At 42.2% G+C, this 12,247-nt stretch overlaps 1 protein-coding gene across 1 annotated transcript in view; it reads left to right on the forward strand.

Moving 5' to 3' along the window:
* The window catches only part of HUWE1 (HECT, UBA and WWE domain containing E3 ubiquitin protein ligase 1), an 80,123-nt gene that overhangs the window by 47,066 nt on the left and 20,810 nt on the right, over positions 1–12,247 (forward strand). The window contains exons 35-56 of the mRNA XM_029284520.1: positions 188–315; positions 742–823; positions 1,558–1,734; positions 1,827–1,986; positions 2,076–2,434; positions 3,472–3,667; positions 3,945–4,112; positions 4,467–4,612; positions 4,776–4,842; positions 5,251–5,465; positions 5,680–5,891; positions 6,348–6,530; positions 6,823–6,995; positions 7,139–7,287; positions 7,857–7,932; positions 8,412–8,510; positions 8,809–8,942; positions 9,249–9,420; positions 9,718–9,946; positions 10,152–10,330; positions 10,925–11,014; positions 11,098–11,249. Coding sequence (XP_029140353.1) covers positions 188–315; positions 742–823; positions 1,558–1,734; positions 1,827–1,986; positions 2,076–2,434; positions 3,472–3,667; positions 3,945–4,112; positions 4,467–4,612; positions 4,776–4,842; positions 5,251–5,465; positions 5,680–5,891; positions 6,348–6,530; positions 6,823–6,995; positions 7,139–7,287; positions 7,857–7,932; positions 8,412–8,510; positions 8,809–8,942; positions 9,249–9,420; positions 9,718–9,946; positions 10,152–10,330; positions 10,925–11,014; positions 11,098–11,249 — 3,546 coding nt within the window. The remainder of the gene's footprint in view (positions 1–187; positions 316–741; positions 824–1,557; positions 1,735–1,826; positions 1,987–2,075; positions 2,435–3,471; positions 3,668–3,944; positions 4,113–4,466; positions 4,613–4,775; positions 4,843–5,250; positions 5,466–5,679; positions 5,892–6,347; positions 6,531–6,822; positions 6,996–7,138; positions 7,288–7,856; positions 7,933–8,411; positions 8,511–8,808; positions 8,943–9,248; positions 9,421–9,717; positions 9,947–10,151; positions 10,331–10,924; positions 11,015–11,097; positions 11,250–12,247) is intronic.

Genomic DNA, 12,247 nt, shown 5'->3' on the forward strand with positions numbered 1-12,247 from the left:
CCCCCCCCCCCCCCCGGCATATGAACTAAAGGCCTGTGCAGTAAAGTGCATTTTAAGTTTTAGGCTACAAATCTTGGATTCCGTAGTTGAAAACTTTTTTTTTTTAAATTCAGTGGTGAACTGTTTATCTAGACTACTTCCTCTCAACTGCACGGCTGCTGATCTTTTTCCTTTTAACTGCCAACAGGAGTTGAAGTTGCCATGCGCTCGTGTAGTAGAATCAAGTGGTATTCTCAATGTTTTGATAAAACTGTTGGAAGTGGTACAGCCTTGCCTCCAAGCTGCCAAGGAACAAAAGGAAGTGCAGACACCAAAGTAAGTAATAAGTAATAGACTAGAATTGGAAACCCCTAACCTAGTTTCAGCTTTTAAAATTTATGCTGTACTTAGGCTTTGCCTCAGACCTGTTTGTGCTTTGATGGTGGATTTCAGTTTGATAATTTATATGTGTGATGATTTAGTAACATAGAATGCATTTACAAACTAAGGCTGGATGGGGTTTCTGCCTGCTTCAGGTCTTTGGAGTTCCATGCTTTTCAATCAAGCTGGATTAAAAGGTGGAAAAGTCAGAAGGCCTTGGCAATATTGGCAGAGTTACAATCTTATATGGGCTACAGCATCTTAGTGTGAACCAGATCTATTTAATAAGATTGTTTTTTAATGCATTTGCACAGAAAGTCAGAATATAAATAAAAATAATAATGTGCTGCTTTTCCTGGCATTATCCATTTTCTCCTATAGGTGGATCACCCCAGTATTACTGTTAATTGACTTCTATGAGAAAACAGCTATCTCCTCCAAGAGAAGAGCCCAAATGAACAAGGTATGAATGAGCCCAGGTGGTTTTAGAGAAGTTAGAAGTTCTTGTTGGAAAAAAAGATTCTGGCTGTTGAAGTGGTAAAAACATTCAGATTACATAAGCCTTTATGCTACTTTCCCACAAAGTACTGATAGAAGAGAATATTTGTGGCTCAGGATTGCCACACTGCTAAGGTGGAATGTGTGAATGTGGATTGTAAAATTGGGAGGACAATTCTATCATATTGATGATAGCTTCCATATTTTCTTCTGTGCTGATTCCATTTGTTTTACATCATCCTGCATTTTCCATCATGCTTTTAATCTGAAATGGTGCCTTGCCGTATGTCCTCTTTGTACCTCACATTCAATCCAAAGTCTTTTATCATTGTTAGAATTGGCTTCCTTTGCTGGGGGAAGGCTGAATAGCGTGTAGTTTTAGAGATACACTACACGTAGGAATCTGGAGTAAGCTGCCTGGCATACAATGCATGGTAAAGAAGCAGCATCCAACTTCAGATTTGAAGATAGCTTATGTTCCTAACAATACCTGCATTCCATTGCCATGCCAATTTTAAATTACAACTTGCATGAAATATATTGCCTCATGTCCGAATAGTTGCCTTGCTTCATAGAAGGGTTACTCTTATTCTTTCAGGCATATAACCACAGTTGTAATCTCCTAGGACTTGTTTTTGAGTTAGGCATGCCTAGAATTGTATGTAGGGTACATCTAATAGTCTGCTAATTTTTCTCCAGTACCTTCAGGCTAATGGCAACAATTGGCGTTGGTTCGATGATCGTTCGGGCCGATGGTGTAGCTATAGCGCAAGTAATAATAGCACTATTGACACAGCTTGGAAAGCGGGGGAGACTAGTGTTCGTTTCACTGCTGGCCGGCGGCGCTACACGGTGCAGTTCACCACAATGGTGCAGGTATAAGCTTTCCATTCTCTGCTCAGATGTTTGGATTTGGGATAAGCACGTGGGGTGATTCTAACCTTCTGGTCTGTTTCCTGGATGCAAAGGTGAATGAAGAAACTGGAAACAGGAGGCCAGTAATGCTGACCTTGCTCAGGGTCCCCCGGCTTAGCAAGGCTATGAAGGAAAGTAATGGACAAGAACTGGAGAGAACGTTGGAGGAAGGGAAAGAAATGGAAAGCAAGGTTAAGGAGGAGAAGGCAAATGGTACTACATTCATGTTCTTAGGTCTGGTTCTTACCACAAACCACAGATTGAACTTGTTCACTCACTTCTATTTTCTCTAACCCTATCAGATAGCCCTGTGCCTGCGGATAGCCTAGCCCCAGAGAAAGAAGCACCACCAGAAGAGGTGAAACCCTCAGAGATCCTAATCCAAGGCCTGACAGAGGAGATGGTGACAGTCTTGATCCGGGCCTGTGTGAGCATGTTGGGTGTGCCTGTGGAGCCAGACACTCTGCACGCCACCCTGCGCCTCTGTCTGCGTCTCACCCGCCACCACAAATACGCCATGATGTTTGCTGAACTCAAGAGCACGCGCATGATCCTGGGCTTAACGCAGAGCTCTGGTTTCAACGGCTTCACCCCTCTTGTCACCCTGCTTTTCCGACACATCATAGAGGATCCCTGCACACTGCATCACACTATGGAAAAGGTAGAGTTGGCCTTTTGCTATCTAGGCAAGGGAAGAGGAGGAGTCATAATTGATTGCTTTCCTGGATAATTACAGGTAGTTCTCGGCTTACAACCATTCATTCAGTGACCATTCAAAATTATGACAGTGCTGACGAAATGGACCTGCAACCCATGCCCAAAGTGATGTCCATTGCAGAACCCCCCATGGTCACATGATCAAACTTTAGAGGCTTGGCAACCCACCTGCACTTCTGCTCCTACTAGCCCTCCCCCCCCCAGCCTCCAATTTCTGCTTTTTTAGCCACCCTGCTACAGCCTTGCAGGGCAGCAAGCAGTCCCAGAAATGTGCAGCTTGCACGACTCCCAGTTCTCTGCACCAGTCTTTCATCTTTTACAGCCAGGGCTGAAGCAGAAGTGCCTTGCCAATAGTCGAGGACTACCTGTAATGATGAGAAGGTCTAGCTCTGCTCAACACTGGGAATATTAGTTCTATATTCATAGAATCATCATGTTGGAAAGAAAGAGGGGAATAATTTAGGCTGATGCCCTGTTCCACGTCATACAGAATATGCAGAACAAGGAGGCATGGCAGGATATCTGGCAAAGAGATATTCAGCTTGTTCTTAAGCATTGTTTCCACCGCTATATTCATTTATAAATTTCTCTGGTTATCAAGTGCCCAAGGCAACCTATAGTGCAAATAGCAATCAAATATACGTTCTCAGAATAATAAGGAATTCCAGATGCAGCTTGATCAGATAGTATAGAGTGAGTTCAACCCTGTCTTTCAGCAGATTCAACCTTAGAATTCATTAGCTTTTTTGGGGGGGGCAACATCCCATTGCCATTTGTAAGTTGGCCATCCCTAATTCATATATTCATAGTTTTATTCTCTTTGTTTTTCTGTATCAATGCAGATCTCGTATAAAATGATTACGAATCTTAACTCTGCCTTTTATTTTGAACTTTGCCTCTGTAATTCCAGCAGATTGGTCTAATGGTGTTGATTTCTTTCAGATCCCTTCACTCACCTGCCTCTTCCTTCTGTCATTCTAGGTTGTGCGTTCAGCAGCCACAAGTGGAGCAGGCAGCACCACTTCAGGTGTGGTGTCGGGCAGCTTGGGCTCCCGAGAGATCAACTATATCTTGCGAGTGCTGGGCCCAGCTGCATGCCGAAATCCTGAGATCTTCACTGAGGTAGCCAACGGTTGCATTCGTATTGCCCTGCCCGCTCCCCGTGGCTCCGGAACTGGTAAGTACATCATAACTCTGCTGGTTCTCCTTCAGTGATCGGACAAGTGTGTTTGCAGGCATACCAGAACCTGGATTTTGACTGTTCATGTTTGAGAAGGTGATGATCTGGATCAGGGGCAAGAATTTCCATAGTAGACACCTTTTGTGTAAAAATCCCCCCAAAGCAGATATAAGCATGGTGACCTCTATTCCCCTTTCCACCCTCTTTTTCCCGGTCTTGTTGGTAGTGTTGGCGGCTCTAGTTCTTTTTATTCTTTCTCCTTTTGCTCCCCAAGCCTCTGACGACGAGTTCGAGAACTTGCGGATTAAGGGCCCCAATGCTGTCCAGCTAGTGAAAACTACTCCAGTTAAACCTTCACCACTACCTGTCATACCTGATACAATCAAGGAAGTGATCTATGACATGCTGAATGCTCTGGCTGCCTACCACGCTCCTGATGAAGGTACATTACGCCCTGGGACATAATAGAAGAGAACTCTAGTTTTTGATTGCTGAAGCGTTCATGTCTTGTGACTGAGAACCCTATTCTACATAGTTCTGCCTTTTTCCTCCAAATGTACCATATGCATTGATGAAGCCAGCACTAATATTAATTATTCCTTTGCCCCTAGAAAGTTGGGCCTCTTAGGTGGGGTTTTTTTTTCTAGCAAGTCACTCAGTAAGATAAGTATCTACGGTATCAATGCATTATCTTTCTGGAAGAGGTAACTCTGTTTTGGCCAGATATGCAGGCTTATCATTGCTTTCTGCTGAGAAAGTACTATCTATGGACCTGCTTTTGTTTCTCTATTTTCAGCAGACAAATCTGAACCCAAAGCAAATACTACTAATCAGGAAGTGAGCCAGATTCTACAAGACATGGGGGACGATGTGTATCAGCAGTACCGCTCTTTGACTCGCCAGAGTAGTGATTTCGATTCTCAGACGGGCTTTGGCATCAATGTGAGTCCCTCTGATCTGTCTCTGCAGCCAGCAACCAAAGTAGTTCTGTTAATTCTAGGATAACAAGTGGCATAAAAATGTATCTGCTCGTCACGTGTGGAACTCTATCCCATTTGATAAAGTTTAAGTCATTTCATTATGTCTTCCCACTCTTTCCCTCTAGGCTCAAGTCTTTGCTGCTGATAGCACAGCCTCTGAGATTCCTCAGTCTGGAACTCCCCAAGGTGATGGTAAGCACCAGTTTTATTGATGATGCAACGCCACGCTAGATGCAATGTTTAATTACCTCTGCCGGTGTATTCTCTGATGTTCTTAGGCATTTGGAAGTTTATTTGACTAAACTGGTTAGCTTCAAATTGTCATTCTGTTGTTGGGGAATTTCTTGTCTTAGCAGTAAAGATGCATCCTCTGTCTTTTTTCTCCCGCTCTTCCAGCATGAGATCAAATTGATACCTTAACTGGGTGTAGTCTTGTGTTCTCCAACCTACAGCTTCCAAATGTGTTGGAACTATAATTTTTTGTATTCCATATCAGTATATATAATCGTAAGGTACCAAGTATGGGCAAGCTAATCTGAGATTAGATTTCTTGGGATAGCAGTTCTTCCATTGATGGATCCTTTCCTTTCTAACCTATAGCTTCTACTCCGGAAGAATCTAGAGAAAATAAGAAAGATAAGGATGGTGATAAAGCTGCAGAGGAAAACAAGCAAAAGGCTAAGGGGAGCAAGCCACTTATGCCTACCTCTACTATTCTGCGGCTCCTGGCAGAGCTTGTGCGCTCATATGTGGGCATTGCTACATTAATTGCCAACTACAGTTACACTGTGGGCCAGTCCGAACTTATAAAAGAGGTAAGCAAGTCTTAAGTGCACCAGACGACCATGGGCTTGGAAGCAAGGTACAAGCAAGGAAAGATGTTGAGGGCCGGTACCCTAAGTTATTCCAGGGGACAATGGAAATCATCAATTTACAGAGAATTGTAAATTGGGCGTTGTTGTTGGTAAGGGAAAAAGTTGGGAATACTGGTTTTTCTTTTCCTACTGATCTCTTACTGGAACTTTTCAGGACTGCAGTGTTTTGGCTTTTGTCCTGGACCATCTCCTGCCCCACACCCAGAATGCTGAAGACAAAGATACACCAGCCCTGGCTCGCCTCTTTCTAGCCAGTTTGGCTGCAGCGGGTAGTGGCACTGATGCCCAGGTGGCCTTGGTGAATGAGGTGAAGGCAGCCCTGGGCCGGGCATTGGCCATGGCAGAAAGCACCGAGAAGCATGCCAGGTGAGGAAGATGAGAAATATTTGTGCTTCCATGTGGATCAGTACCTGAGGAAAGAGGAAAGCTGTAGCACTGTAACTCTAATTTCTCGCACCTAGAGGTTCAGGCATTTTTTAACCTTTGATAAGATTTCAAGTGAAAGATATTAGTAAACTACCTTTCTTCACTATATTATAAAAATATAGGCACTGTACTTATAAATCTTTGGAGGGTGCCATCCCATGTAGAGGTACAGGGATAGGTTATCCAAGAGCATGCTGTTTTGTCAGTAGCGAGAATTTAGAATACTATTCCCAGTAAAGTTCGTAACAATTAAAACAAGGATGTTTACTATGGGAAAGGAGAAAAATGCTGTTCCACAGATTTGGGGCAGGACATGGTTGGGTGTCCATGGTGTTATCCCGGTAAGCAGAGAAACATTGCTTTCATGTTGATTCGTGGTATCCTGTCTTACTTTAGGCTACAGGCAGTAATGTGTATCATCAGCACCATCATGGAATCCTGCCCATCCACCTCCAGCTTCTATAGCAGTGCCACAGCCAAGACACAGCACAATGGCATGAACAACATAATCCGCCTGTTCCTCAAGAAAGGGCTGGTCAATGACTTGGCCAGAGTGCCCCACAGTCTTGATCTGTCCAGGTAATTTGCTCAAGAAATGGAGGGGAATTCATTCATGGCTACAGTGGTATTAAACTATTTGGTTGGAATTAAGAAACACATTTTCCCCTGGTTTCCTCTTAAGATTTCTCTGTGGGAAATGCCTGGTTATTTTAGAATAGAATTAGCTGCCTTATTGAGATAACTACAATTCCGACAATGCTCCATTTTGTTAGAGAGATTTCTATCATATCTACATCAACTAAGGTTTATTCTCTGATATCTGACTTTGCTCTGACTTGTACTACCGTCTACGTGTGCTTTTTTCCTAAAGTCCCAACATGGCCAACACAGTTAATGCTGCCTTGAAACCCCTGGAGACGTTGTCGCGTATTGTCAATCAGCCCAGCAGTCTCTTCGGTAGCAAAAGTGCCTCAAGCAAGAGCAAGGCAGAGCAGGATGCTCAGGGAGTAGCACGAGATGCCAGCAGTGGTCAACAAGATGCAGGTAACATGCCTCATCTCATCTAAGTAGTCTCCTTTAACACGGCTGTGCGCTTCTACCTCTTCCCTCCCATTTTCGTTATCTCTTGCTATACTTGGTAAAGTCAGTTCAAGAGAGGATAGGCCTCACTTTTATTTGACTCTTAGGGGAAAGTGGGGAAACAGAAGCCCCCGAGGAGGACCATGACGTTGCACAAGCAGAAGTAGCAGATGGTGACATCATGGATGGCGAAGCAGAGACTGATACCGTGGTGATTGCGGGACAGCCTGAAGTCCTGAGCACACAAGAGATGCAGGTATGAATGCTAGGTTGTAAAGGTGTTCCCTGTATTTATTTATTTTACAAAAAATCTGACTGTAGGCTTTTAAGATAGAAATGTGGTGCAATGTGGGGTTCATTTGAATTCCTGCTTATGTTGACTTAGGTGAAGTTTATCTTAAATCGCATACAGAGAAGAATAAAAGCGAAGATTTGCGATCACCAAATTCTTTTGTAAAAGAGCATTTTCAGCCAACGTAGCACTTCCAAAATTTCCCAAGCCAAGTGGCCAACAGCCATGGAAATTGAGAAGTGAAAATCCCGTCATATTTGAATGTTTGCAGGTTGGGGGAAGACAGCTTTAAATGACTGAATAAAACCTGGACTGATATACTTCACTTTGCACCAATTTCCATAGTCTTTCCTTGGCTTTATTCAGATTGTGATATGCGAAGCAGGAGTAGGGCTGCTAAGTAGTTTCTACTTGTGATGGAACAACAAGCAGAGAGGTTGTAATGTAGGATAGTGCAGCTTCTCTGGAGTTTTAAGGCTTATTAAGGTATGTGGAACTGGATCTCGCTAACATTCCCATCTCTGTCTTTCTAGGTTGAAAATGAACTGGAGGATCTGATTGATGAATTACTGGAGCAAGATGGTGGCTCAGGAAATAGTACTATAATAGGTGAGAGCAAACACATAATTTAATGTTAGGGTCATCAGTTAGGATCTCAGGCTTAAAGTGTCTTACTTTATTTTCCTCATGTGTAATCTAAAGGAATCATTTAAATTCCACATTGTATTATAGAAAATTCTATCTTCTATGAGTGGCCATTCCTCCAGATAGAGAAAAATTGCTGCTCATGCCATTTCTTGGCTGCCCTTCTTCCATGCAAGGCATAGAAAAGCTGTTCTGTAGTTGGCAGATGCCAGTGCTATCTGTTCTCTCTTTAGAAACATTTCATTTCTTTCTCAGGGTGTTAGGCAGAGGCAAATGCATTCATGACATTGTCATCAGTGTATTTGTTTTTAGTTACCGCATCACATCAGAATCATAATGGGTATTTATAGATAAAACGGACAGCTCTGGCATTCCTCAACAGAAAAAAAAGCTGTTGACTCATGATTCTGCTAAATCCTGTGCTCTACCTTTGTGTCCTTCAGTGGGACGAAGTGGAGAGGATGAGTCTCAGGAGGATGTGTTGATGGATGAGGCACCTTCCAATCTGAGCCAGGCTTCCACACTACAGGCCAACAGGGAAGGTGAGGCATTGCCTAAACATGTATCTCTAGTCATAAAAATGCCGATAGACATCCTTCCGGTGGGGTTGGTGCAGTACTGGAGAAAAGAAACTGAACACTACTATATTTTCAAGATGCTCATAGGCTGAAGCTCTTTTTTTTAGAAAGCAGAAAAATAAATATTTCTGTAATCTTTCTTCATAAGGCTTTTCCCATTTGAAAAAAGTTTGGAGAATCTCATCAGAGAAATAACTGGAAAGGTTTTCATTTAATTAGCACAAGCCACCTCTCTTTATCTGCACTCTCAATTCTGTTCTAGATTCTATGAATATCTTGGATCCTGAAGATGAGGAAGAGCACACCCAGGAAGAAGACAGCAGTGGTAGCAATGAGGATGAAGATGACAGTCAAGATGAGGAAGAGGAGGAGGAGGAGGAAGATGAAGACGATCAGGTAAAGGCACTGGAGAAGAGCGAGCTCAAAAGCCTACTGCCAACTTACTTTTGCCCTCTTCATATTACTGACTTGTATGGAATAACAAGGATGGACAATTAAAAGTTGCTGGTTTTTAGTAGTCTCAAGAACTGTTAATAATGCCTGGAATCTGTAGTCTGCTTTGTGTGCAATTAAATTAAGAATCTTGCTGATTAGAATTTTCCTTGGTTCTAAGTAGAGAGCATGATTATGGGGAAGTGCGAAGGGATGGATTTCAGAAACCTGGATGCCAGTCGTTGATTTTGATGTTTGCTGCTCTTGTAGGACGATGAAGAGGGTGAGGAAGGTGAAGAAGAGGAAGATGATGACGACGGCTCAGAGATGGAGTTAGATGAAGATTACCCTGATATGAATGCCTCCCCGCTGGTGCGTTTTGAACGCTTTGACCGTGAAGATGACCTCATCATAGAATTTGACAACATGTTCTCCAGTGCCAGTAAGAATTCTGAAACTCAGAAGCCATAGGATATTGATGATATTCTAGAACCTGTGAGAATTGAGAAGCAAAATCTTGAAGCTGTTTTTCTTACTTTGGAATATAGTATTCTTCCTGTGTTTTGCCCAGACTGATGAGATGATTTGGAAGTTACAAAAACAACAGAGTCATTTAGAAACCTATATGATGTTACCTTTGCTAAACCTGGGTCTGACCAATTTTGTAACTTAAGGAAATCTCCCTGCTTAAATGTTCAGTCCCATCTTGATCTGCTAACTTGCCTATTTTTATTCCTAGCGGATATTCCTCCATCACCTGGCAATATTCCTGCCACTCACCCACTTATGGTGCGGCATGCAGACCATAGCTCTTTGACCCTGGGTAGCGGTTCCTCTACTACTCGATTGGCGCAAGGCATTGGTCGCAGCCAGAGGACATTACGGCAGCTGACAGCGAATACGGGCCATACCATTCATGTGCATTATCCAGGCACCCGGCAGCCCAACCCACCTCTCATTCTGCAGAGGTGAGCTGAGAAGAAAGAGAGGAGCATAATGGAAGCAATGCTGAATGTTACTAATACTGGAAATATATCAATTTCTCAGTTTCCAGTCATTTGCTTTAGAAAGGGTGGCTTATTTACAGTTTGTTCATTCATTGGATCAATCTTATCCTAAAAGGTTGCAACATCTGCTTCCTAACTCTTTCCAATTACTGTGTGTCATCCTTAGATTGCTGGGTCCTTCAGCAGCTGCAGACATCCTACAGCTGAGCAGTAGCCTTCCACTGCAGAGTCGAGGTCGCGCTCGTCTCCTGGTAGGCAATGATGATGTGCACATAATTGCTCGCTCAGATGATGAGTTGCTGGATGAGTTCTTTCATGACCAGAGCACAGCTACCAGCCAGGCAGGCAAGTCTTCAGAGAACTAATTGCTAAGGCTTTGGAACACTGAAATAATTTTTTTGTCTTAACCAAAGTTTTGAATAACATCAAGCTCTTTATAACCTAGAAATCCAGCATTTGCAAGCTGGAGGGGGAGGGGAATTATTATTATTTTAAAGAAGCATTCTGGTACATTGATATATCTCAAAAGACTCCCTGTTCTTGAAAGTTGTTCTCTAGCTTTGATTGTACCGATGCTAGCCACAACCAAGTCACAGTGAAACAACATTGATGCTTAGGGAAAGCTTGCTCCAAAGAGTTTGTGACGTTAGATTGATTGCGTTAATTCCTCAGAAAATGCTTTTTAGAAAAATGCATTTAAAATTTAGGAAATAGCCCTAGGCATATTCACATATACGCAAACTTCATTTAAGTTAATGGGATTTCCTTGGCCCACATTCATAGGTATGCATTACTCAAGTGATACCAAGCCTGCCTTCAATCTATATGAAGCCCTGCCCCTCCAAAATGTTATTTTTTGATACATCAATTACTGAAAAAGAGTGAGGGCTGCTGTTTGAGTTCTTTCAAAACCATCATCCCTTTCATTCATTTCTTTAGGAACTTTGTCAAGCATCCCAACTGCCTTGACACGCTGGACCGAAGAATGCAAAGTACTCGATGCAGAAAGTATGCATGATTGTGTGTCAGGTGAGCCAATGAGTAGTTCCTTCAGAGAGCATCCTCCTCCCTTAAATTGACTGTGCTTGATTGGAAACCTTTCCTCCATTCAGTGGTCAAAGTTCCCATCATCAACCACCTGGAGGCCTTGAGGGATGAAGAGCTAGAGGAAAGAAGAGAGAAGAGACGCAAGCAATTGGCTGAGGAGGAGGCCAAAGTGTCAGATAAGGCCAAAGATTCAGAAGACAAGGAGCAGAATCCTCAGGTTGGCAGTCACACTTGACTATTTGTGACTTTTCTTTAAGGCCCCCAAAGAGCAGGCTTTACACTGTCAAGGCGCCTTTTCTAGCTGGCATGGCTGCTAAAGTTGGTCGAAGAAGGATCAGCAACTGGAAATATGTTTGGTTGAGTTAGCACTTTATATTGCAGAATACAAACAACCTCTGTTTATAAAAGGAAGGGAGACTTGGCCTTAACCGTTTATTGTTTCTAAGTGACTTTATCCCAGAATCATCACATTTTTCTCCTAAACACAGCCCAGTCCCTACAGCTCTTTCTGCTTCTTTATTTAATAAGGCTTATGTTCCAGTTCAGCAACAAAATAAAGGAGACTGGTTTTATTAAACATGATTAATAATGAAATACTGTAATTATTACTTGCAGAAGTTCCTGACAGCAGAAAAACAAATGAAGAATTTAATTGAACAAAATAGGGAAAATTAAATACTCTAATAAAAAAATAGAAATGACTTCAATTATCTTTCTATGAATGCAATTTTTCAAGAAAATATTTAGGTTGCTTACCAAGTATTAGCATAACTTCAGTTGATTTAGAACAGTATAGAGTGCCTTCCAGCATATGGCAGTTTGGGTTTTTTTTCTCCTTACTGTGAATAATAAAAATACTAAATATTTGATACTTGTAAAACCGTTTAAGAAGAATAATGGTTAATTAAAGGGGAGAAAATAGCCTTATATTCTCTGCATTTCTTTTCATATGCATTATATTTTTGGATTTTAGGACAGAGCTATAATTACGGCTGTCTTTTTATGTATTTAATAGCAATATGTAGAATATGTTTACTAGCTTTTATGTGGAAGTATCCTTACATTTGCTTTACAGGACTAGGAAAAACACAGATGGAGACACTGGGTGGGAATTACACACAGTCTCCTTCTTGTCCTTAAAAAAAAAGAAAAAAGATGTAGATTAGCATTTTCCTGCCTACATTGGTCTTCAGAGCCTGAGATGGATTGAATCCT

The sequence above is a fragment of the Protobothrops mucrosquamatus genome, unplaced genomic scaffold (genome assembly GCF_001527695.2).
Source record: "Protobothrops mucrosquamatus isolate PMUCROS unplaced genomic scaffold, P.Mucros_1.0 scaffold679, whole genome shotgun sequence".
Taxonomy (NCBI): domain Eukaryota; kingdom Metazoa; phylum Chordata; class Lepidosauria; order Squamata; family Viperidae; genus Protobothrops; species Protobothrops mucrosquamatus.